General features: G+C 43.9%; 2 protein-coding genes across 2 annotated transcripts; one reads left to right on the top strand and one right to left on the bottom strand.

The window, feature by feature from the left end:
• Positions 1-203: 203 nt before the first annotated feature.
• LOC116301492 (FERRY endosomal RAB5 effector complex subunit 3-like) lies at positions 204-22,933 on the top strand. Its single transcript, XM_089038683.1, has 11 exons — positions 204-566; positions 1,394-1,721; positions 1,851-1,950; positions 2,220-2,331; positions 19,191-19,218; positions 19,688-19,782; positions 20,355-20,439; positions 20,761-20,879; positions 21,071-21,250; positions 21,788-22,048; positions 22,423-22,933. The coding sequence occupies exons 1-11, from the start codon at positions 383-385 to the stop codon at positions 22,587-22,589; spliced, it is 1,659 nt and encodes a 552-aa protein (XP_088894809.1). The 5' UTR covers positions 204-382; the 3' UTR covers positions 22,590-22,933.
• Positions 22,594-26,404, bottom strand: LOC116301493 (BTB and MATH domain-containing protein 38). The gene is made up of 3 exons (XM_089038687.1): positions 26,244-26,404; positions 24,881-25,145; positions 22,594-24,191 (listed from the first exon to the last, which is right to left on the bottom strand). The coding sequence occupies exons 2-3, from the start codon at positions 25,137-25,139 to the stop codon at positions 23,632-23,634; spliced, it is 819 nt and encodes a 272-aa protein (XP_088894813.1). The 5' UTR covers positions 25,140-25,145; positions 26,244-26,404; the 3' UTR covers positions 22,594-23,631.
• Positions 26,405-26,544: the final 140 nt, after the last annotated feature.

Genomic DNA, 26,544 nt, shown 5'->3' on the forward strand with positions numbered 1-26,544 from the left:
AAAATTATAACCCCCCCTGTAGTCGTAAATTACGGTGGCTCATAAAAGATCGAATAGAAAACAGTTAAAAACGTTTTCTCATAAATTTTCTTTTTTCTTCTCTTCTTTTCTCTTTTCGATTCTTTCATGATTTTAAACCGGAACCGGAAGTAAAATCATTTTAGTACTTGGTTCCAGGCTCCTCTCGAGACACATAAGGGGAAACCAAAGAAAAAAGAGAACTGCCTTAGGTTTTTCGGATGGTTTTCTTTTATTTTAGGTCTTTTTAACCAGTATCTAGGAAAACCATGTAGATAATAGCACGTATAATTATTCCTTGGTTACTGAAGCGTATTTCTTTAGCAGTTTTGGTTGAATTTTCTTTCAAAAATTCGTATTCAAAATGGTGGATGTTTTGATGTGTGCAAGTTTCGAAGACACTTTTGAAAAGTTTTCCTATGGATACAGGGACGGGAACAAGATACAAAGACTGACTTTATCAGTGCCTATACCACTGAAGATAAGTGCTAAAGAGTTTTCTTGTCGCTTAATCAATGCACACAAGATACCATGCTATCTAGAAGAAGGTAAGTTACTTCCTTCCTCCTTTCCATGGGATGGCGATAATTTATATCAAGACAGGGACGGGGTGCTTGACGATAAATGTTCTGTTCTTTGATGAACAATTATCATTAAGCTCTAGTTCATATTTCAATACCTATGAATTGTCATTTTATACACTTTTCTATTTTATCCTGGATGGGTGGAGGAAGGGGGTTAGTGGAATTTCTATCCCCCCTCCCCCCCCACCCCCCAGCCACCGCCACCCCCACCTTTGTAGTTCAATTTTGACCTTTTTTTGTCTTTTATAAATCCCCTTAAAATTAATAACTGCTGATTCAATTTTCCTCTTAAGAAATGCTCCCCTAATGGATGGCCCATTCTTTGTTTTTCTGTACAATAAAAGTATAATTTCTATACTGAAGAGATAGAAAACTCCCCTTGCTTGTGCTATGTTGAGTTATACAAGCACGCGGGAAATTGCATGAGTCCGAGAGAAGAGCTAAGAGAAGCACAAGCCATAGGCGAGTGTTTCTCGACACCACTTCTCGAGGGCTCATGCAATTTCCCGCGTGCTTGTATAACTCAACATAGCACAAGCAAGGGGAGTTTTCTATCTCTTTTATAAAATAACTAAGATATAACTAACGATTAACTCAAAAGAATTAATAAAAAACATAAGAAACAAACAAAACATCGCGCGCGCAGCTGACGTCATTTCCTCATGATCTATGTTGAGTTATGTAAAACGGTAATTGACCAATCAGAGTGTGCGTTGTATCTTAGTTATTTTATAATATTTTATACAAATGTGTGTTTTTATTCTGATGATATTTTTAACCCATTTTACCAGATTTGACGAAGGCTTTTGAGAACTTTCTCAAAAAGAGTGAAACCAAACTGTATGACAAGATGGCCGACCTTGCAATCAACCAGGTTTTGACATCAAAGGAGACAGCCAATGAATGCATAAGCATCTGGGCCAATACCTTTAAACAGGAACATTCTCAATACTGTGTTACAAGTGACATGAGTGAAGATGCTGCTTTTGCTGAGATATATCATTCATTGATTCATTCAGCTGCTCTGGAGACCCTGCTACAGTTAGAAAACTCATATGCCTTGTCACTACAAGAATTGCTTTCGCACAGAGATAATGCTCTGAAAACTGCAGCAGAAAAGTAAGTATGGAGTCATACCCTCCCCTCCCTTCTGCTTTAGAATTTGTTACCACAGAAAGCCCAACCAACAAAATTTTAAACCAGTAATTTTGGGATTTTTTGTTAAGAGGATAACTACTTATTTTTCAGGCATAGTAAAGAGTTACAGAATGCAATAAGTGATATTGGACTGACCAATACTGATAGGGATGTCAGTAATATTGCTGCTCGGCACTGCGAACAATCCCAGGTATAGTAATCATTTAACATGTAGTACATGATACTGTTAAATAGACCGTCCTCAGACCCTCCCCATCCCTTGAAAAAGCCAATCCCCCTCTGCTCAAAAGGAATGGAAATTTTTTGGAACTACAAAATATACGCTACTCAGACACTCCCTGGATATTTTCACACACTACATAGTATGAACTCCTCAGACCCTCGCCACCCCTTGCATATAAGAATAAATTTCCCAGTAGAGTAGTGATTTTTAATTTATTGTGTTTATTGTGATGGTAGATGTTGGAAACTTATTGGTCTAGTGAGCTGTCACAACTGCAGGAGATGCAGAAGAGGGAGTACAGAGAATGGGTTCTTAAAGTCCATGAAGACACTACCAAACCAAATGCAGGTAAGACAATAACTATAATAATGGGGGGACAGCATGGTGGGTTGGCCTCTCACCTCTGAGGTCTGGGATTCGAATCCCAGTTAACCCATGTGAGCTGAGTTGGTTGTTCTCTTTCACATGCCGAGGGGTTTTTCTGGCCCTCCAGTTTTTCTCCCCCCTGTAAGTACATGGGCTGTATAGCTGCTGCGAGAGGTGTCTTCACATGGTTTCAGTTCGACCCTGTTGAGCTGCGCCACTGCTGTACTTGCAGTGGTGAGTCAGGATAACAAGTTTTTTACGACAAGTTATTTAGGGATGTTAAGCAGCAGTAAGGGGGACTCGCGGAGGGGGTACCGGGAGACACGGGTATTACCCGCGCCAAACCCTATGCGTCGGCAGCGGGTATTACCCGAGCGGCGCGATAATTCCCTTACTGCTGCTGTGTTTACGAGAGTAGAAAAGGTAGCCGAAAATGGTTGCCGAAACAATGGGTAAAAATATACTCTTTTAACTGCTGCTGTGTTTGCGAAATCTATGTATTAAGTTAAAATATTTGTGTCGCAAACGAAGGTTAAAATATTTCCTAGATATAGATGGACAACATCGCGCGCATTCAAAACAAAACTGTACGCAAGCTGCGAACCCAGGTATTGGATCGTTTGGACGCCGACTTCGCCTTCACGACATTCACAGAAGGAGACACAGAAGAAATCATGGATGAAGAAAGAGCCGAAAAGATAATAGACCTGATGCCTGAAGGTAACTACCGTTTACAGTTAACGTTTATAAAGTATTACGACGGCGACTGGGTAATAGAAAGAGGCCGTAACCCTATTCGGGCGTCTGGTAAGCAGAACCTGTTTGTCTTAAATAAGCAAACGCGCCCCGGAGCGCTGGTAGGCATCGACGCGCTGTTCTACGAGGTTGCTTACCCTGTTACGGTAGTTATCTACGGTGCGTATGAGATCAAAGAGCCAGACGTTAGGAAACTCAAGTCAATGCGACATCCCGGCAACTGCGTCGGGAAACTGGTAAGGGAATTCTTTGAAGATTCCGCCCGCGGAGGTAAGTTAACTCCGAAAAGAAAAGAAGCCATCAGGAAATGGGAAAACGCCACCTACAAAGCTGGGGCTACGATAGACAACATCAAGAAATTAGAAATTGCTTTAGAAAGGCGCATACACGTGAAAGACATCACAGACGGGTACATTTACCCTGGGACACATAAATACGGCGGCAGAGGTGCTCCTATAGTCATCTACCAGCATAACGGACACGCTTGGCGAGAACTTCGATTCCCGCGAAAGAAAGAAACCAAGGTCTACGAAACCTCCCCGTTGGTGAACTTGATTCATGAGAACTCAATATGGTTAATGGATTCGGAAGGAAGCCAGTTTATGACCCAAGACGGCACTTTGTATCGCCCGGAAATCGAACACCAGCGCATCCAGAGCGCCTGCGAAACCCTTGGGGAAGACTTCTCAGATGAAGTGCTCAGCTCTCGTAGCTTGGACTTCTTAGCGGCCAAAAAGAGGAATGGATGGAAACCTACCCCCAAAGAGTTCAAAGATATCTCCAAGGCCTGTGTGGAACACGGTCATGGAGGTCTTTGGAACATGGAGTACGACGAAGACGAATACGTATCCTTAGACATGAAGCACTGCTATCCTGCCAGCTTCAAAGGCCTGGGGGATTGTAAGGAATATTACGACCGCTACGGCCATCCAGATTCACAGTTCTTTCGTGTGTCCTTAGACGGCAGCTACGACGCGCCAGCTACGGGGTTCGTCAGATTAACGTCTTGGAAGTTGGCTAAAGACTTGCACCCCATAATTTACGCATGGTACGGGAAGCATCTACAAGAGAAAGAATGGATACCAGTGCCATTGTTAAAGTTCTTTGAAGAGCGTAAGCTCCTGAAATACACAGCGCATGAAGCCATACTTTGCCATAGCGCCTACACGAAGTGGCTCCCAGAGCACAACCCAACCGCCCGAATTGTCATAGGCAAATTTACCCAGGGCGCTAAGGAGGGAGAGAAGCACATGCAACGGCGTTTAATAACAGACGAAGGAGAGTTAAGCTTCCTTATAAAACGTGCCCACGATCAAGGAACGATGGTGTCTGTAGAGAAATGGGATTACCTCATAGAAGATCAGCTGCACGAATGGAATGCGCTGTGTTATTACCAGGACCATCGACCGCAATATTATCACCTCCGCGCCAGCATGTTAGCCTACGCGCACATTAACCTTCTCGCAATGCTCTTGCGGTTTGACGAAGAAGACATTCCACGCGTAGCCACGGATTCTTTGTACGTGAAGCCCAGTGTGTTGGAAAAGATGAAGGAATTCTACACTGCCGACGAACTCGCAGAAAGTGGCCAGTGGCGCGTCAAAGATGAGGAGATAAAAGCCTGGAGGGCACGCGTAGAATATCACGGAGAACACACCCGCGGTTCCATTACGCCGACGGAAGAGCCACTGCCCTCAGTTGCGGACCCCATTTCCTACCAACGCTTCTCTTACCTTTACGGTACGGGAGGCAGCGGTAAGACGACGCGTGTGTTAGAACTCTTTCCTAAGATAAAGGTGCTAACGCCAACACATCGTTTGGAAAGAGAACTCTGCGAAATGGGCCACGACGCGCAAACTTACCACAGCTTCTTTCGCTGGAATGGCCAAAAGTGGGTGCCGGAAGCTATCCACGACATACCTCCCGTGATACTTTGGGATGAAATCTGTACCGTGCCCTTAGAAATCCTGCAGGAGTTCGTAGACTTCCTCCGCGGAAAGTGCCAAGTCGTATTTGCCGGGGATCCATGTCAACCACCTCCTATAGCCGGAGAAATGCCCCATGAATGGTTAAAAGAAATGGTAGACTATCATGAAGAAATTAACACAGACTACCGTAGCAAGGATCAAGTGAGGAAATTAAAGGCAGAATTAAGGGGCCTTAGCGACGCCGAACAATCTAAGGTGTTACGTAAGAGGGTACGAGCAAAGTCTTACGAAGACTTCCTGTATTCTTGGCATCCTGAGGATTTGGTGCTAAGTAGTAAGCGCGCAGCACAGTCGCGCATACAAAAAGATCTACTGAGAATACACCAGGAGCGGTTCCCTAGTCATTTGGTGCCCGTTTGTTATAAGCCGCGTGACACTCGCATGCAAAGAAGAGATGTCTTAGTACCAGGCACGGACATCCAACTGCAGAACGCAGTTACCCACGATAAAGCCTGGGTACCCATAGAAAAGGTGGAAAAAATAACCTCCCATCCAGACTGGCGCTTGGGCTATTGCATGACAGTCCACAGCGCGCAAGGGCTTACCATAAAAGAAACCTTATGGATCATAGACCAGCGGCTGTGTTGGAGCAACCTTATCTACACCGCCGTAAGTCGTGTGGAGTACGCCAAACAGTTAAAAAGAGCCTGGGGTCCGCAACTGCGCTACGATAAGACGCCAGAGGACGTAGCCAAAGAGAATATCGCCAGGAAGCTCCTTCGCTACAAGCGCCACGAGGAAGGAAGGGGGTTAAAGTTCGACTTATGCGTGGACGACATTTACGAGAAAGGCGCCCGCTGCGCAAAGTGTAACATACCGCTACTATGGAGGTTTGACCCGAATGACGATCAGCAGTTCTCCGTGGATCGCATAAATAATAAACGCGGGCATTGTAGAGGCAACGTAAGACTGACATGCCTAGAGTGCAATCGGGCGCGTGGAGCAGCACTACTCTGAGTCTTTGGGGACTATGAGCAGCTCTTCCTTAACAAATCCGCGACTTGGGCCATTTAAGTAATACAACACGGGTTGCCCTTCCTTGGTGACGGACTTCGAAATCTCATACGTTTCCAGAGACCAGTTAGGATCCGTGGCTCTCTTACTGCCACCTTCGAGTTCCCCCGGCTGATAGAGGTATCTGACCACTATGTCGCGGGGGAGCTTTTTTTCCTTCAGTCCGACCGCCCTTGAACTTCTGACGTAGGACTTGTGTTCCACGTGTTTCTTCTTCATAGCATCCTTGGGTTTCATTCCCGTAGCCCTGGCCGCCTCGTTGTTCAAAGCCGCGACGACCTGGGGGAGCCTCTGGGTCCATTCCCTGTTGCGTTTGGAGGGATCTTCCAGCTCTTTCCAATACTGGTATCCAAAGAGACGCTCGGCCAAGGTCTTATTGAATCTTTCGACGATGCTCTGACCCCTGTGGTACTCAGCTTCGGCTCTCCTAATCTTGGTGCTGTGGTCTTTCAGGGTTTTGGTAACCACGCCCATAAACTCTGTCCCCGCATCCACTTGCAGCAGCTTAGGCCATTTCAAGACGCGCTTATAAATCCTACCTAGGGCTTCTGCGACTTCCCCAGAATCCTTGCTGGTTATGGGTTCGGCGTCCTTATATCTGCTTGCGATATCAACTACGGCCAAAGCGTACCTATAGGTCTTTCTTCTCACCTTGTCGTGCGGTAAGAAAAGCAAATCCGCCTGATGAACTTCATTGGGGGCATTTACGGTGAAGCTGGGCCTGGGAATGTACTTGGGCACGGGAAGATAAACCTGCCAGAGGGTTTGTTTTTTTAACCAGTTCTTAGCCGTTTCTTCTGATACCCTGGCCGCGGCTGCAAGTTTCTTGATGGCCGACGCTCCTCTCCAATAGCCTTCGGGTCCATAGTAAATCCTCTTGAGTTTGCCCTCTACGCGGCCCATTATATGAATTCCAAAACAAGATTGATCTTACGTCCGTTAAATTCCACCGTCTTTCCGTCCACTTTAATGGCGATGTTTATGTTTTCTACCAAATTAGACAAATCATAGCTCAAAGAAATGGGAGCGTATTCTACCAGGTCAAATGGATTACCTTTGGGCAGAAACTTGGACATGAGAGAAGACTTTTCTCCATTGCTGTAACTATTGACCAAGTCGCAATAGACTTCGTAAGAGGATGCGACTTTCCATTTCACGGGTATGGCCGTGTCGGTAATCGTCTTGCCCGAGGCACATAATAAAGATCCCAATGGGTCAAACTTTCCAAAAGTTACTGAATAGTTTGGCATATTGTGTTTGAGGGTCATTTCGTGTGGTAATCCTGTGGTGAGAGTATAACCGCGCTTGGCGAGCTCCTTAGCAAGGGTGATTGGCGTGTAATGTCCATCGGGTAGCGTTACCAGTTGATAACTGCCGGGCCCATTAAGTACGTTGACCATGCCATTGACTAAATTATACCAAGAATTGTACAAAGAGCAACTTATGAGCCTAACCTTATGGGCTTTGATGGGGGGATTCAAATAAGTGGTAAAGTTATTTTTGTCGCTTTCCAAAAAGACGATCATATATTAGACTAAATACGACAAAGCCGCGCCTCCTGCCAGCCCTGCAACTCCTACGAATACCAGCTCATTGTCTTTTTGTTTCTTAGAAGGCTGGTAGTAATTCTTAAACTGAGGCCTTTTCAACCCCGTCGATGCCGCGGGGTGCGCCTGTGCATAGAGCTTAAAGGCGTAGTCTGTATTTTCGAAGTTCTTATCCGCCTGCATCTTGTCTTGGTAGTTCTTATCCAACCAATCCCTGTAAGCTTGTCTTTTTTCATTCCAAGCTGCCACGTCCCGCTGATATTTCTCCAGCGCTAAGTCGTGTCTCTTCCTTTCGGCTTCGAGACTACTTCCGCCAGTTGCTGCCTTTTCTATGTACTTAGCCGCGTAATTGGCGCCAGTAAATGCTAAAGCAGCAATTAGTGAACCTCCTATCATAGCAGCCATTATACATTAGGTAGGTACTTTTCCTTCCGTAGGTAATCCTTTACCATGATAGCCCCGCCAACGGCTGCGGTCATCTTAGCAAAATTAGCGAAGCTTTTGCTTGGGTCTTCGGTAAAGTCTTCTTTGAGCACTTTCTTACCTACCCAACCAATACCCGCAACAATGGAAGTAATGATAGCTGCCTCTTCAACAGTTTTCAATAACGCGGTTGACATTATATTACAGAGCGAGAAGGTTATTACTCCATCACGGGTATTTTACTCCTAGGCTCCTGCATTGCATGTACGGGTTCTACCTTTGGCTTAGTAGCCCGCCATTGTAAGTAGAGGCTGCCTGCTGCTATAGCAACTCCTAATGCGCCGATGACGTACCCAGGATTAATAAAGGATTCCTCTTCTTTTTCCTCCACCTTTTCTTCTTTTTTTGGCTTTGTTCTTCCTGTTCATCTCCGCGAGCTTCTTTCCGGCAGCAACTCTGCCTGGAGATTTAGCCTTGGTAATCTTCTGCTCCTCTACTTGAGGGGTTTTCTCCGCCTTCGATTCGGCTTCACTCATTTATATCTAAGGACTTGAAGGACTTAATAAGTAACTTAAGGATGACTTGATAAGTACTTGAGGCGACCTGGGTAATTCCTGAGGATGACTTGACTAAGTACTTGAGGCGACTTGATCAGGTACCTCGGCAAGTGCCGCCTCGAATACCCTTTCGACTTCTCTGTCCTTCTTAAAGTCCTTCCAAGATGTTCCGAAGGAACCTAGTACCTCCTTCAAGTCGACATGCTGAGCTACGTGAAGTGCCGCAGAGGCGACTGCCATTAACTTACCACACTTCAAAGACAACCACCCGCAGGTTATCTTAAGTTCTTGGGCGATGACATAGTCATCTCTTATGTCCTTCTGTAGTTGCTCCACGTCGTCTATGGGCAGCGCAAGTCCGAGAAGCTTGGTGGCAAGTCGGATAGCGGAGTCTGCTACGGCGTCCGTGGTCTTACTTGCAAGGGCAGCCTCATACCTCTTATGGAACTTCTTGACTTCCTCTTCTGACAACTTGTTAACTTGCTCATGGGTAAGTTCCTTGCCTATCATTTCCTTACACTTTCCCGATGACACAAGGATGTTAAGTTGTTCCTTGAGGTTACTTTCGTCTAACTGTGTGGGAACTTCATCTATCAACTGCTCAATCTCCATATATGTTAATGGAATACGGAAACCTCAAAGAGAAGATCATCTTGGAATGTTGGTGCGTCTTTAGATGCCGCATGTATTCATGCAACTGTTCCTTGGATATCTCACCGCCATAGTTGCTTAAGATGGTTTCCAGGTCAGACTTGCTCGGAGTATAAAATACTACGAGAGATCCTATGTTTTCCCTAAAAGGCTTAGAGACACTGGTAAGCTGCTGCGAGAGCAACCAAACGCTAATATTGTCATGCCTGCCGCTAAAGGCGAGCTTCACTAATTCGGAAGTGCGCCTTTTTACGTCGTCCCCGCAGGCGATGTCATCCAATATGAGCAAGGTTTGCGTATCTTTAGGGAATTGTTTGTGCCAAAACTTAGGATGTCCAGATAACTCGTTAGGGTCTAAGATATCTACAAAGAAGTCGTCATCTTTCACTCCTATGCCCGTCCAGGTGCGGTTATTCACGTAGGTGGGGCAAAGTAGCACTATGTAGTCGAAACGGTATCTAAAGGGTCCTAATAGCTGCTCTACTACGAATTGGGTCTTTCCGCAGCCGGTAGGGCCTACTATCAGAGCGTTACAAGGCATGTGATTCGGGTTCATTTATATCCCTTCTTTCGAAGGGAACTTGTTCCCTGATATATATGGAGGACGTTGACATACCCGTGGAGGCTATCAAGACATTAGTGAGCACCTTAGAGGAGAAGACAGAGTTGCATAAGATGGTAGAGGCCCAAAAGAAGGAGATAGACGTCTTAAATGAGCGCATCAAAGAATTAACGGATCAAATGCACATCCTTAAGCGCGCGGAACGCTTCGGGGCGTTAGTAACCATGGCGAGCTGGGCCAAAGAAAGCGTGGCTGACTTTATGAAGTATCCCATGTAGAATGTTAAGATGTGGTTAAGATTTTGTTAAGGACCCCGCCAAACTCCTTCAAAAGATGCCTTAGAATGTTAAATGGAGGTTAAAATATTGTTAAGGATACCGCCAAACTCCTTTGAGAAATGCCCCAGAATGTTAAATGGAGGTTAAATTATTGTTAAGGAAGGTCGGAAACTATCTCAGAAACCCTCCTAGAATGTTAAGATGTGGTTAAAATATTGTTAAGGTTTAAACCGTCAAACTCCTCCAAAAGATGCCTCAGAATGTTAAATGGAGGTTAAAATATTGTTAAGTATATATGGACTGCTTGAAATGTAAGAAGGTATTTAGTACCAAGCAAAGACTGCAATACCATGTTTGGCATGGAGTTTGCACAAAGAAACCAATCAGTAAGGCCTGCAATGAATGTAATAGGGAGTTCAGCACTCTTCAAAAGCTGCAGCAACATGTCAAGAAAGGGGTTTGCCGTAGAACTACGCAGTGTAATTACTGTGATAAGGTTCTTAGTAGCCGCCAACGTCTTCAGACACATAATAAAAGACATGAGAAGAGTTACCAATTCTTTGCAGAGAGGTACGATCTGGAAGGGGTGGATTGTTACCAGTGCGGCGATCTTATGAGTCGTTGTGAACATAAGGACGATTACCTAAGGAATCGAATAGACTACTTTAGAAAGATAAGCAGAACGCTGCCCCGCTTTGACGCGTTAGAAGGTGTCCCATGGACTAACAGGGAATACTGGAGGCAGCAGTGTGAGAGATGTGGATGCGTAAGAGAGGAGGAGCACATATTCAACTGTCTCTTAACATTCTGAGGTGGTTCCTTAACAATAATTTAGCCATATGTTAACATTCTGAGGCGGTTTCTGATATAGTTTCCAACCTTCCTTAACAAAAACTTAACCATATCTTAACATTCTGAGGCATCTTTTGGAGGAGTTTGGTGGGTGGCTTAACAAAGTCTTAACCACCATTTAACATTCTGGGATGGTTCCTAGGAGGGTTTCCGACCTTCCTTAACAATAATCTAACCGCATCTTAACATTCTGGGGTGGATATATGATAGCCTACGCAGCGGCATTCCTTGGAGGATTCCTAATAACCCTTTCAATATATGGACTGTATTACATGCGAACCCCCCGCTGACTGCGTTAAAAAAGAGTCGCCGACCCTTATTGTCGACGACTCCACCTTAGACGCGCCTAACCACATAGGACCGAAGGAAGGATGCACTTTGCGACGTCAAAGGCCCAGCGGCCATCCTTCTTACCATACGACCTCAGATGCGTAAGCTCCTGTCCTTCGATGACGTATCGGACGCGATCTGGCGCCCACAGGCTGTACGTGACACCCTCATGCGCCAATAACAAGCGTAGCCTGTCTTCAAAGGCTACGTAATTTTTTATTTCATACGTTGCACCCTCCTTTAAGTCTCGCCAGTGTATCTGCCTTACCGCGTTAAACGCCATATATTCTATGAAATATCTTTAAGTGCGTCTTTAAAGTGTCCGCGCTCCTAAAGCGCTTGCAGCACCACCTACAAGGCAGGCGAATTCCTCGCGCATACTCTGTGATGCTCCTGCAGATGTCGTCGTAGTCGTTGCTTATCAGCACCTTAAATCCATTTTCCTCGTAGCCGTCTTAAGAGGCGGCGTTGATCCTCAGACAATACCCCGTTGCCTTTCGGAGTCTTCAGCTCGATGCAGAATCCACGGTACCGCCTGTGAGCATTCAAGATAAGCAGATCAGGCTGGCCGCGTTGATATCCTTTCTGCCAACACTTTATGCGCTTGCCGTCGCTGTCCTGCAGTTCGCCTAGGCCGGGCGTTACGAGCATTTGAGGGTAATACTTGCGAATGTAGTCCACCACCTTTTTATGTAGGTCGAATTCGTTTTCTATTTTGAATACCAACTTGTTAGGACTGTTAAAGCGCTTGTCTAATTCGTACTTACCAGTCTTTCTTAGCGCGGGTAGGACTTCCTCAAAAACCCAATCCTGGAATGCCTCTGCCTTTGACATCTTCGAACTGAATATCAATTGATACAGCCCAGGTTCGGTTACGTACACAGAATGCGGGTGAATAGTAGAAGCATAACGATTCGTTACCCTTAACTCACTCAACCTTTTTTTGTGCTTTTCAGAGACGTGGTCTTTGATAGCCTTTTTGGTGTTCTCATAGTCCAACGCAGCAGCCACTTCCTTCGCCTTAAAGTACAAAGTTTCGCCTTGCAGTATGCATTGCAGTTTGGTGTTGTTGTTTTCGAATACGCGAAGCATATTATACATAAGGAATATTTTAATTTTTCGTTCACTTTGTTCACGAAACTAGTAGGCAACGCTCTTTAGTTGATTCATTTCTATGCTCAGTTGCGCGTCAGACACGACGAAGACGTAGCAGTTTATCTTATCGCCGTCGCCCGCGGAGGCATTCTTTGTGCGCTTGTTCTCCAATGTTATGCCATCCTGCGTATTTACTAGACGTAACCCCTGGCCATGTAGGTCTTCGTCGTTCGTCGTGCGCATGTCAATCCATAACGCATACTTATCCTTAAAGAATTCCTCAGGGCTAATTTGGTCGCCAAACTTACGCATTGCCTCCCTGTACACGTCTGCGGGCTTTATTCCCTGGGAGTAGACCTTGTTTGGAACGCCGTTGACATTTATTCCCACGTTAGTAATGTTGGGGTTAAAGAACGCCTCGGAGTTGCGCTTGCCGGCCTCATAGGGCTTAGCAAACACCAGCATCAACCCCGTGAGACTTCTTCGGGGGAGGTTAATACTTTGATTGATTACCTCGTCCGTCTTATCCAAGAAGCTGAACGTCTTGTACATCACTACGTGGTCGTAAAGGAATGCCTTACCGGAGCTGTATTCCATGCCAGCGCTACGGGCCAGCTCTTCGCTGTATACCGTCTCGTACTGCAGCTCTAAGTTGGTGATAGAATAGGGATCAACAGCCCCGCTAATTGCGCTGTCCATGCCTCCAATGACGTTCGTAGTGTCCGCCAAGGTTACTTCAAACTGTAACTCGGATAGCTGTCTGGGGTAGTACGCACCATGGTTCGTAATCACTTCGAAATCCAAAGGGATAACGTACTTGCTACCATAGGCGGTCTTTACCCTCGTTGCGTCTGCCACTGCGGTTGCTCCGCTGGAGTCCGTAGGCGCCGGGTTGGTGTCGCTGCGAAGCTTACGTAGAATAACACTACCAATTCCCTGCTCTATCTTTTGTGCACGGTCGAAGGCTGTTAGCCACAGATCCTTATACGTGGCGTACAAATCGTACCTGTTCAAGTCCAGCAAGGATTCCCCAGCAAACTTGATTCTCATCTTAGAGACGAGGTTCCTGCCCACGTTATTAACGGTATAGCGCTTGTCTTTGGTACTTGGTTGTATTGCTAGGTCAAACCTTAACGCCAAGGTGCCAGGAACTAAGACTAGGTTATCCGTTAGGCGGGGCACGCCTACGTACAAGGTTTCTCCTGGTTTTGCGCTGGATGGCGTGAATGTGACCCGGTGAAAGGTGCGTTCTGCCTTTAGTCCGCCAACCTGCTTAGGTAATACGTTGGGGTTTAACTTTGAGCTTATCATATATAATGGAAGTAGAAGGAACGGATTTTGACCCCCTTACCGAAGAAGGTCAAGTCGACATTAACGACGATGAATATGAGTCCTTGCTTTCCGATGACAAGATAAGCAGACAGGGCCTTTTTGAAAAGCTAAGACGTAGGTATGGTAAAAGGGCCCGCAATGCCATGGATTCCTTAAGGAATAAGTGGCGTAATAGGAACCCTGGTAAGACAATGCCAGAATACTTAAGGCTTAATATCTTGAAACCAACGCAAAATATCGTCGTAAATATCCCTAAGATCGACGCAAGTTCCTACATGGATCGCTTATTACGTTCAACCGTCCCAGAACCACCCAGTTCAACATGGATCTCAGAACTCCAAAAGCAAATGGAAGCCGAGTTGGAGGCTAATAAAGAGCCGGACGATTTCGATAGAATCAAGGAAGAATTCCCAAACTGGGATGCAACGAAGGTCCAAGTAATGTACGATACTGAAAACGAATGGGATCGCGAAGTCGTAATAGCTAGGCTAGCAAGAGCCGGCTCAAAGCCATACGTAATTAGGGATATCAATGGTAAATACTATGCAAACAAAAACATCCCTAAGACGCTTAAAGACGCATTAGGAAAGCCTACCTTACGAAGTCGGTTGGAGGAAAGCGCGGCAGACACTGCAAAGGTGGTCCAAGCATTTAGCTCCTACGTAGATGAAGTCGCCCAAGAACGACAGCAAGTAAATGAACAACTGCAAGGCAACATAGTAGAGGAACAAGCTGAAGAATTAATGCGAGCCGCTGAAAGATATGAGGAAAAGGAAAACGAATTAAGGTCGGCATTGGAGGAAATTGAAATGCTAAAGCAGGCGATGGATGAGAAAGAAAGTGAGTACATGAAACAATTCAAGCTTGCCGTCGATTCCCATGAAATGGAAGATGAAGACTATAAGGATAGAATTGGTAAATTGATGCGTGAAAGGGATAAAGCCAGATCAAACTTTGACCGCGCAGTGGCAGACATTGGAGACAGAGACGCTGAACTTAGGCGCGTAGGGATATTATTAGAGTCCTCGGTAATGCGGGAACGGCAGCTTAACACGGAAATCAACACCAAAGAAGAGCAAATTCGGCAAAGAGATCAGGCCATTGGGGACTTGGAGGGTCAAATACAAAGGCAACGGGAAGTCATCGAGGACCAAAACCGCTCTGAAGAGGAAAGGGAAGCGGCTCAAAGGGAATTAGAGGCTCTTCAGGAAAGACTGGTGGAATTGCGTACGCAAAGAGAAGGCTTGGAAAGGGAGTTGGGGCTTACCACCAAGGAAAAGGTAAAAAGGGCCCTTTTGAAGTATGGTATTCCGCTGGCATTTGCGGTCGCTATTTCGAGCGTAGTAGGAGTAATCTTGTCCGCGCTTAAGGCTACGGGCGCAGGCGTAAGCAAGTTGGGTTCTGGTTTGACGGACTTAGGGAAGAAAATGGCAGCCGGCTTGCCTGGGCTGCTTGGTAGCGTTCTTAGCCTGGCACTTAGGACCGGTGGAGAATTATTAAAGTTCGTAGGTAACAACATCTGGATATTAGTAGTAGCTATTGGGGTGGTCCTCCTGAAGAAGATGAAGGCTTAATCTTGTCCTTATCATCGGGCGGTGTCCTGCTTTGAGGATAATGAAAGACGGTATTAGCACCGCCCTGGTAATTCGGAACCAACGGCAACACACTCATGGTAGAAATGGGCTTATGACTCCAGGCTGCATTAGCGGGCCTGCGACCTATGCGATTTATCCCAAACTTGCCGTCATCAGAAGTGACTTGCAACTTAGCATATTTACAATTGGCTAGCATATGAAAAGTCACTGGCGTTAGGTCTTCAGTGGACTTAGTGTTGGGCTCCATCGAAAAATGGGTAACTTTCCTGGTGTTCGTTGAAGTTCGATAAGGAAGCAGAGGCTCATTATTTTCATCAATAAGCCTAAACCCCACATTTGCATGCGTGTTCGCATTAATGCTAATAGTGCAAATGACCAATGCAGTGCCCCCAACTTCAACCCACAGTCCAACGTCATGCCAAGCGCCGTTGTCATATCCCTCTTCATCTAAACGGTAGGCATAGCGCGTTTCCCTCACGTATGGATTCATATATTTCAAGGATCAAAGATCCTCCTAAAGGCTAACCACCGTCAAAGCGCTGATGGTCATGTGGTTATAGACAGTATTCCTTTGATTTTCTATGCTATTTATACAAACGCTCCTGGAGTCATCTATGCGCATTTGCAGCTTCACTTTCCCATGGCAGTCGGCAACTAGGTGAAAAGTCCAAACGGAAAGATTCTCGGCGCTATTCGTTGGCGGCTCTACTGAGAAATGCGTGGGCTCTCTGTTGTTCGTCTTCGCGCGCATGGGCTGTAATACTCCATTGTCGTCGCAGAAACGAAATCCTACGTTCGCATTACTAACGGCTCCCAAAGAAATACTACAAAGGATTAACTTCTTTCCTGAGTAGTTCAGATCCACGGACATCCCCGTGACATCAACCCAAGATGCCTGGTTGTATTTTTTCTCGCCTGTGTAAGTCGTATAGACACAATCTACTCCAGCTACGTAGGGGTTGTTCATCGCCATATATAATAACTCAGACCAATGCTTGCTGTGGCTAAGCCGGCTTTTAGTAAGTTATGGTCATATTCCTCAGGTATCGTAGGCAAAACCTTCTTTGATGGTTTCTTAACTGCGGGTAGCTTCGTTTCGTGTGACTTTTTTGGCTCCTCTACGAAGTGAGGAATGCCCTTGGTAGTATCAGAGTTCACGTCATTCACCCCAAACTTCATATCCTTAGTAGCTCGCTGCAGCTTGTTGTTGTAACCCACAACGGAATTAGCGTTGATGACCAAGTTACTTGGCATTAACCAACAACCAGGACTCAAGGCGTAATCTAACCGCACTTTAGATTGCTGCACCGCTAATTGATATCTTTGAACTGACTTGGATATGTCATTTTCTATTATTGCGGACTCAAACAGGGTTAGGAATTCCTGTTGCGTTTCCCGCGAAGCACCTTGGGATCCAACAATGGGGCTGCGGGTATTTACCTGCGCTCCCAGGATGCAGTAGACGAATGCTTCAATGCTGCGGTTGATCCTGGCTAGGTTTCTTAGGCCTTTTCCTTTTAATAATACAAACGGATCCCATGGACTGGGGTAAATTGTCTCAATCCTATCGATCAGCGTAACGTCATTCTTGCGACCACCCAAGTCGTAAAACTTTAGGACCCCGGGGTATTTTTGATGATACATGTCTGCAGGACGCACGCCGTCAACATGCCAAGCATAGATAATACCCAAGCCATGCGTGGCGCCCTCCCGATAACGAAAGTCTTTCTGCTGCGGCTTAAACTCATTCATTAGTCTTTCTAGGGCAGCGGAATCGTAGTGGTTATCCATTCTATCGAATGGCTTTTCCCCCGGCAGCGGTACGCTAAGCTCCTTCAATATGCGCCGCAAAGTAAAGGCAACGTGGAACCTTAGAAAGGCAATGTCGAACATATCCGCGGCAACCCCGCAGCCCTTCGTAGCCGCCCAGACGGCAAAGTTTAACTGCTGCGGCCAGTACTTAAAGTTAGGCCCCCTTAACCATTCGTGGGCTTCTTTTCCTGAAGTGTGCGTAAGGTTAAATTCCTTAAAGATATCCCTTATTACTACGTCAAAGGTTTGCTTACCCACTGGGATCTTTAAATGCGTCACTATTTTATCAAAGTCGTTTATGCCACCTTCAGCATCGTAAAATGGGTAATCCTGGTTGGTTATTAATAGATTCTTTGGGAAATTAGGTAGCCTTTCTTTATGCGCGGGCTTTGGTTTAGGGGTAGGTTTCGGATCGTTATGCACAGGTTTTGGCTCCTTCCTTACAGGTTTTGGTTCTGGCCGATGCTCAAACATCTTTCCAAGATCTTTCCGACTTAAGTAATCTCCATAAATATCATTCCCAAAAGCGTCGTACATTAGTATATATAATGGATGTTATACCATCAGCACCTCCATTTTATCCTGAACTTCCTAAGGAACCTAACGAACTAAACGCAGAAAACTTTAGGCTTAACAAAGCAAACTTAATCCTGGCTTACTTGGAAGGGCAGGCAAAACACTACGAAAAAGTTAGGAAGAAATACGTCAGAGCCCGGAGTACGCTACATAAAATTGCGATAACTTCAGGATCCATATCTGTTGTGTTAACGGGCTCCGGCGTTGCTACTTCGCTTACCGGACCGGGAATAATTGTTGGAGTTCCTTTGGCCGGCGTTGGGGCAGCCTGTGGTATCATTTCGGCTGTTGCTACGGGCATTATGAAACGGTTGTCAAGCAAAATATCCAAGCTTGACACGACAATAGCTCTGTCAAGGGCTAAAGTAAATACAATTACCGATCTTGTCTCAAAGGCTTTGCGTGACAGAAAGATAGACGACGTAGAATTCTCGCTTATTCTAGCCGAGGAGGAAAAGTACGAGAAATTAAAGTCGGACATAAGAAACAAAAAAACAGTCGTAAAAGATCTTTCCGAGGAATCTCGCAAAAAGATCTACCAAGAAGCGAAAGAAGAGCTTCAAAGAAAGCTCGCTCAGTAAATATCGCGACAGGATTCTATTTACATATCGAACGTCAGTCTGGAAATTACGCGTAATATTTATGCTAATTTCTCATCTTATGCCATAAGATTCACTATCTTCTCGGAATCCATCCCAACAGGGGGTGGTTGGGGTCTATTTCGTAAAATATTTCATAGATTACGTCAGGGTAATAAGGAATATCCTTATCCAGCCGACAAAGCATCCACTCGGCTTTTGTCATATCAGAAACCTCAGGAATAGAGTCGCCGGTAATTTCAGACAAAAGATAGGGAATAGCTTTGTAATATTTCCCTAGTCTTAATTTTTTCAGCGTTTTCCGCAGACTTTTTGGGGTTGGCTCTTCTAAGTGGTCTATGATTTTCTTCTTTACTTCATTGTCTAAATATACCGGTCGTAAACCCTGGATATGACTCATCCAGTCCCTAAAGTATTTTATTCTCTTATAAGGTGTTTTCTTACGACCTCCATTGGCGTAATATTGCTCTCTGGTAGCATTTGGTACGGCATTACGAATGTTCTTACCACACTCGTAACACTGCGCTGACGTGTCATCTTCTATTTGCATTTTTTTACCACAACACCAGAAACCCTTGGGCTTGGGTATATTAACTTTGGGTCTTAGACAAATTATACAGAAGTCATAAGCAAACTCTTTACATTCATGCATATATAGAGCAAATATCTTCGCAAACACAGCAGCAGTAAGGGAATCATCGCGTGGGTAATACCCGCTGCCGACGCATACATTTAGAGGGGCCTGAAACGTGGGTAATACCCGTAAAATTCGATGCTTGGCGATTTGGATTCCGCGAGTCCCCCTTACTGCTGCTCGTTATGTTACTATGTTTGAAAATAACATGTTACTCAAATGAGACCTTTCGTTTACTAGATACATTGACTGCCTATACTCAATTCAAGTAAGTTCTGAGATTATTATTTTTCTATTCTTTTCATCATGATTTTATTCATTCATTAGTTTTTTAATTTATTTATTCATTAGTTTTTTTGGCTACCGATCCCACAATTCATCCACCCACCCATTCATCCACCCACCCACCCATCCATTGATCCACCCACCCACCCAACCACCCACCCACCCAACCACCCATTCATCCATCCACCCAACCACCCAACCACCCATCCACCCATCCATCCATTCATCCATCCACCCATCCATCCATCCATCCACCCATCCATCAATCCATCCATCCATCCACCCAACCACCCATCCATCCATCCATCCATCCACCCACCCAACCAACCACCCACCCATCCATCCATCCATTCATCGCTCCGCCATCCACTCACCTATTCATTTGTCAAACTATATAATATAGTTAAAAAAAGACTTATCATAAGTTACCAATTTTATGTTTCTATTTTCAGAACTCGCAGTGTTTCATCATTAAGTGTCCCCATGCCTGAAGAGTTCAAGGCTGAGCCGGAAGCAAAAATTGAAGAAAGCTTTACGATTCATCTGGGTTAGTTTTGACTGCTGATTTTGTGGCTTCTTTAGTTATTGGGCTCCCTGTGGAATACCATTAGTCCAGCTAGCCCATATATTTGTGAAGATGGCTACTAAATATGAAATAACCTTTGGAAAATTGATTTAGATGATTTAAGGTTGACTGGAAAGAATAATAAGCCCACTGCAGTAAGCAAAAGATTTATTCAAATTCACAATACAAGCCAATGGTACTCTCTTTACTTTTGGGGTAATGTTTCCCCATATTTTCATTCTCTTGAGAATAAGATTCTTTGCTTGAGTTGTATTTCATATTCATGTGTCTAGCTTCTCATGTTCAACAGTTTGAAGTGGGAAAACGTTACACCCAATATAAAGAGGTCTATAGACCCTTGTTATACTGTCAGCAGCCATGTTCAACAAGAATGAAAGCCTTTGTTTTTGCCTGTTCAAACTCATCCTGAAGAGCTTGAATTGGAGGCTAGTCAGGCACGCTCTACTGGTCCAGCCAATGTGACTGTCATGTGAGAAAGGTGTAATATCTTTACTTTACAACAAAATAATTCAATGCTATTCTATTTTCCATAGGTGCACAACAGAAAACCATGCACAATTTGAGACTGATCTGCGGTGATGTACTGGACATGTGCAGACACAAAACACCTCCAGGAGGGTAAGTTGACATAGCAACCTCTATTTCCATGGCAACCTTATCTAACGAGAATGCAACATGGTCTGATATGGGAAAATGTTATTCCAATGTTCTCTATCACTATATCAAACTTTTCTCTTAATATAGCAACCAATGGATGACTTGCAACAACAGGTCACGACCCTATCCCCTTAAAGCATGAAGTTATGTCAAAATGAATATCAAAAATTGAAAAGAGCACCTCAATATTAGTATGGAGGCAGATGGAGGCAGTAGTGCAAGTCAACCATTGTAATGGATAATTTATTTGTAAATTTTCATTTGTATTATTTTTGTTTTCAGATCAGTGTTTTCACAGCCTCACAGGATACAGACTGCATTATCACTCTACTCTGAGACACTAGCGGGTCTTGTTCTACTAGTAGACAATAGACTGGACAGCTATACTGGTATTATGAAAGGTGTGTCGTCATGGCTTCGCAGACCCCAGAACCCACAATCACATGAGTAGAGTTACTTGTTGGTTCTCTCCTGTGCTTTGAGGTTTTTTCTCCGGGTTCTCTGGTTTTCCTCCATCCTTTCAAATAAGCTTCTAAATTTCACCTTCGATCCTATTCTTTTCTAATCAATCATTCTCTCGATTTAAAACCAGATTTTGCAGCCATTTGTCAACAATCAACAGAGTTCCACTTCCCAGATCTTGACAAACAGTTGTGCCTGATACAACAGAGCGTGGAACACAGAAAAAGAACCAAGTCTTCTACTAGTGTCACTGCACGTGTTCAAAGACCAACAGAGGAAGACGCCCTCAAGGTGCCAACGCTGAATGCAGGTAAAAAGTATCCTTAAAAGTTAATCTAACCAATGCTAAGGGAAGCAGGGGACCGATGTGAGCTGTTAATTTGCCACCCCTCATGCAACACAGTGGTCGTGGGTTTGATCTTCAGACCCGCTATAACATGTTGCATGGTTGTAAAGTAGCTTTTAGCTAAGTCCATTGACCACGATAAATAAAGGTTATTATTATCATTATTATTATTATTATTATTATTATTATTATTATTAAGAGTAGAGTTGCGCCACCTCATGCAACATCGTGGCCATGGGTTTGATTCCCGCACTCACCGTCATATGTAACTAGAGTTGTTTGTTGGTTCTCTCTTGTGCTTTGAAGGTTTTCTCCAGTTTCTCCGGTTTTCGTCCTTCCGTAAAAATCAAGTCCTAAATTCCACTTCGAGTGCGTCGTGTGCTCCTGAGAAACTTAGCAATTGCGTATTCGATGTAACTAGCTCGTGCTGTGGTTTGAAGAGGGCTTTCCACGTTAACAAAGAGAGATCTCAGATATTATTTGTCCTTCTTGGGTTTTTAGGGGATTTCTACATAACACATCACTCTAATTTAGCCGAAGCGCAAGTGGTGTTTCACTTGATAGTAGACGACACCGTCAAGTCAGCGTCGTTAAACAGTCGCAACCCGTCCATAGTAGGGTTAAGACACGTGTTACATACCGCAGTGCGATACAATATCACTACCCTTACAATACCGTTGTTATTGTTCCATGAGATGACTGACGAGATGACGGTCAACTGGTGTGTTAAACGAGCAGAATTGGTCCTGAAATGCGTTAAAGGTTTGTACTATTCTTGTCGTACTTCTCTTACCCCCAAAACAGTCACCCAGTGGGTTACCTGTGTTGCGCCCAGTCCATTTTCTTGCCCTGCTTTAAGGGTTGTCATCTTTTTGTACTGGCATCTCATGACGCATACAATGGTGTCCCCTCATAAGGCTTGACAGTGTAAAGGCATGATAATGATGATGATGATGTTACATTATGATGATACATATAATGATGCATGATGATGTTGATGACACAATGATCATGATACATGATGATGATGAAACTGGATGTTGATGATACATTATGATGACAAGGTCGCATGGTGACAACCAAATCTCGTTCCTCGTGTACCCTAACAACTCATCATTTCAATTTATGCTCGTTAGGATTCATGATGGAGTGTGCTTCTTGGAGCGGCGTGGAGTCGTTGAACGTCCAATTCATGATCCCTAAAGGAATCTCATTAGACATGTTTAACACCATCTCCAACATGCTGCCCAATATCTTTAGGATCTCAACCCCCCTAGATCTCACATCAACTTCTAATCGATAAGAGATCTTAGTTACAGTTATGTTTAATGATATCACTATGGTTACTGGGTGGAGGCAAAAGCAAGAGGTACCAAGGAGGCGACCTCAACCTCTATAAACCTCACATCCACTTGTAAGTAGACAGACTGAAAAAATTATTTTAGAGTTTCTGGAAAAAAATGGATATTTTATCGATGAATTCGCAAATTCGATATTAGTACATAAAAATGGTATTCTAAGTTGATCTGCAAACATTTCTATCGCCTGACAACCTTCGTATCATTGTACTTTCCGTTTATACTATATATACACGGCTTGAGCTAATCGTAATGTTCACGTCGCATCTAATAAATGCTCTTGTTGGAACTGTAGTTTTCTTGCAGTTTGCAACTTAAAGGAATAAAGCGTTTCAAGTTGCTGTAGGAATGATGGAGAATGCATCCATTCATTTTCTTGCAGTTTGCAACTTAAAGGAAATAAAGCGTTGCAAGTTGCTGTAGGAGTGATGGAGAATGCATCCATTCATTTTCTTGCAGTTTGCAACGCAATAAAACTTATTTAAGCATGAAATGAAACTTGAGCATTGCGAGTTGCTGTGGGAATAATAGAGAATGCATTCTTTCTTTATTGCAACTTACAATGTTCATCAACCCGTGATGCGAAACATGGATTATTTTCTAGCAAATCGCGCAACCAATCTTTTAGTTGTGCGTGCCAAAAATGTTTTGCAACTTGTCTCGCAACAATTTTAAGTTACAAGTTAAGAGAAAAATTCCAACCTATTTCAAGGTCTTAAAAACTTGAAGTAGAAACATGGTTGCCAAACGAATTATAAGGTACCGAGTTTCTAACTCTTGCAAATGGTCTTATAAGGGCGCAAGAAAGTTGAAGTGCAATACATTCTGGGCGATTTTTTTTTTTTTTTTTTTTTTTTTGCGTAAAACGTCTGTGGAGGCCTCCGCCACTTACAACTGTAACTATAAGGTGGTGTTTTCGATTCATATAGAAGTAAAAGATAGCGCTCTGTACAAAAAAACTGGCTTGTAAAGAAACTTTTTGTTAATCTAATCTACGGAGTTTTTCGCTCTCCTTGCTACTCTATTCACATGTTCCAAATCAAAAAGTTTCTTCAGTAGTTCTCTAAATCCTAGGTATTCTAATTTACACTCCGCATTCTGGACTCTTCGCCGACAGCATTTGCAAGATAGTTTAAAGGATTCCCTCGCTCCGGTCCGATGTACGGGAATGTTATCACACTCCATACTCGACAACGCTATATTCGCTACATCCTTGTAAATATACTCCACTAAGCTTGAACACGTCTTGGCATACTCGTGTAGCGTTCGTTCTAGTTCTTTAATTCTTTCGGTGGAAATTTCGAGTTTTATTTCTGGTCTCAGATTGTGATAATCCTCCGAGTCCTCGATAGATAGTGATGATATGTAACAAGCTTCTTGGACGCACTGGGACATGACCTCCTTGAGGCCGAATCGCTCGGCGACCTTGTAGAAACATAGCGCATTTGATTCTTGTATGTTGTAAGATAGATATTCACTGCAGAACGTCTTGACGCGATCTATCTGGTATTCCTCTGCTAGCTCCAGCAGGTAATGGTAGTTCTCGTCTGGAAGATTGAAAATAGAAGGCGGAATAATAGAATTTAGTTGAGAATGTCGAAAATAATGACACGTTGATAAAAATAAGTGGTTGTGATGGTGATGATGATAATGATGATGATGATGTTGATGGTGTGGTGATAATGACCGATAATGGTGATGCATGGTGATCTATGATGATGATGGTTGTGGTGATGATAATGATGATGATGGTGATGATGATTATGATGATGATAATAATGTTGATGATGGCGATAATGACCGATGATGGTGATGTCCGATGGTGGTGATGATGACTGATGGTGTGGTGATGGTGATGATTATGGCGATGATGATGACGATGATGATAAGAATGATGATGATGATGAAGGTAATGATAATGATGACAGATGACGATCATCATGAAACTAATATAGACGCCACAATAATGGAAGAGACTTTATGTAAGGATTATTACTTATTCACGTTCACGATGGCGACGATGAGAAGAATGAGGACGAGGAAGACTATGGTACGGCTTTGATTGTGATCATAATGACAAAAGAAAAGTTATTTTTTGGAGATTCCCATAAGTCATTATCATTCGTTATTGGCGGATGGATGATGACGATGACCATGCTTTTGAGCATTTGTCCAATGAAATAATACTAATTAAAAATGGACGAAGTAGTAAAAGAAAAAAACAAATAAGACTTACTGGTGACACCCTGTATTTTGCCATACGAGTAAATCACCTTCAGCAACACTTCCACTTCCTTCTCTCGTTTCCCAGGTAACGGGATCTCCTCGGCATTTCTTTCGGAAAACTCAGAAGTGAACATCTTTTCGAAGACTGGGGACCACATTGATAGGGTGCTCTTGTGGACATAGAATCTTGAATCCTCTACTACAAGCACCACATCACTAAAGTGCCATGGGGACGAAAAGTCGAACAGCTCATCATCGTGGTTTTCCATTTTGATCTGAATGAATTATTAGAGTTGAGTACATGAATAAATGGATGAGGCTCTTGAAATGGACAGATGTGTGTACCACACGTTGCTTTGCAAGTGTACACAGACGGACAGACAGACAGACAGACGTAGTGAAAGCAAACTCGCACACGCAGACGTATCCGTGTGTTAGACAAACAGGAAATCCAAAGCCAATGAGACAGACACATTAGCACTAATGAACAGACCTACAGACAGACAGACACCGCAGTAAAACAGTGAGACCGAAGTCAGATAAACAGGACACACACATCCAATGAGAAAGAGACAAATACATACTAGACGGAACAGACAGACATAGACGACAGTCGCAAAAATAATTCTGACTTGCATGCCAAGAAGACGGACAGAGAAAGACATACGGACAGACAGACAGGCACATGGACAGAGAGACAAGCCAACTTAGAAACAGGCAATGAATGCCAAGAATACAGACACACAGCTGTTCATATTTGGTTTCTTTTCTGAAGAGTGGAAACCGACCGTCATTTAATATACTTCACTACAATACCACAGACCAAGCCGAGCTCCATAAATAGAGAGCCAGACAACCTAATCCATGAATGTTAATATCGTTCAGTATCTCAGGAATACAGACAAATGACTCACTGATCTGACCTCTCGATACTTCGTCAGTTTTATTTTTGCTTTCGCACGGAATCCGAATAGAACGTTGCAGTGCGTGGTTTAAATAATGTTCTCCCAGTCCTCGTACGACCAGTAATTTTGATTAATACAATGTATTCTAAGTCCTTGCACAAAGTACGATTTACTTAATCAAATATCAAACAGAATAAATGTGCATTAATGTGTGAAGGAATCTAGCAGAGTCGATAAAACGACTATTAAAATTCAGTCTGATTTGATCAGTAATTCTCGATCTTCTTCACTATGAATCTGAAGGATCTGTCGATTAAAATCAAAGAATGACACTCCCCTGGCAAACCCAAGCTGAACAGTTCATTGGGAGCCGTTTTTGAGATCAAAACAGCTTGTCTAAAGCATGTCAACAAAGCACAGATGTGTTAAAATAGAATCGAGTCAAAACTCTGTATGATTTTTACTTACGAATAGACTAAAATCTTGCTGAGAAAGGTCTTATGCAACTCTTGGCCTAATGGAGTCCTGAAGTGTAGTGGTTAACCAATTTAACTTCAAAGGGAAGACTCGCTGTCTCTCAAGAAAACCTTCCAGTAGTAAACAGAAGAATAAGGGTGGTGTTGCGTGACCTGCACGTCGTTACTCGTAACGCATTCGCATTTCTAAAATGCACGCATTTGCTTAACATTATCTCTTATTTTGGAGGCCCCATAAAGACAGCAGTGACTTGCTTACTGTCCGCGGCCTGTAGCCTACTTTATATGACGGT

This window comes from Actinia tenebrosa, unplaced genomic scaffold (genome assembly GCF_029948245.1).
Source record: "Actinia tenebrosa isolate PJP-AT-01 unplaced genomic scaffold, QUT_ActTen_1.0 PGA_scaffold6__47_contigs__length_16458017, whole genome shotgun sequence".
NCBI lineage: Eukaryota > Metazoa > Cnidaria > Anthozoa > Actiniaria > Actiniidae > Actinia > Actinia tenebrosa.

Coding starts and splice junctions, on each gene's coding strand:
- LOC116301493 (XM_089038687.1), bottom strand. CDS start 25,139: ATGGAAAACCACGATGATGAGCTGTTCGACTTTTCGTCCCCATGGCAC. Junction 24,192..24,880: donor CAAAATACAGGGTGTCACCA/GTAAGTCTTATT, acceptor TCAATCTTCCAG/ACGAGAACTACCATTACCTG.
- LOC116301492 (XM_089038683.1), top strand. CDS start 383: ATGGTGGATGTTTTGATGTGTGCAAGTTTCGAAGACACTTTTGAAAAG. Junction 1,951..2,219: donor GGCACTGCGAACAATCCCAG/GTATAGTAATCA, acceptor TTGTGATGGTAG/ATGTTGGAAACTTATTGGTC. Junction 19,783..20,354: donor AAGCTTTACGATTCATCTGG/GTTAGTTTTGAC, acceptor TATTTTCCATAG/GTGCACAACAGAAAACCATG.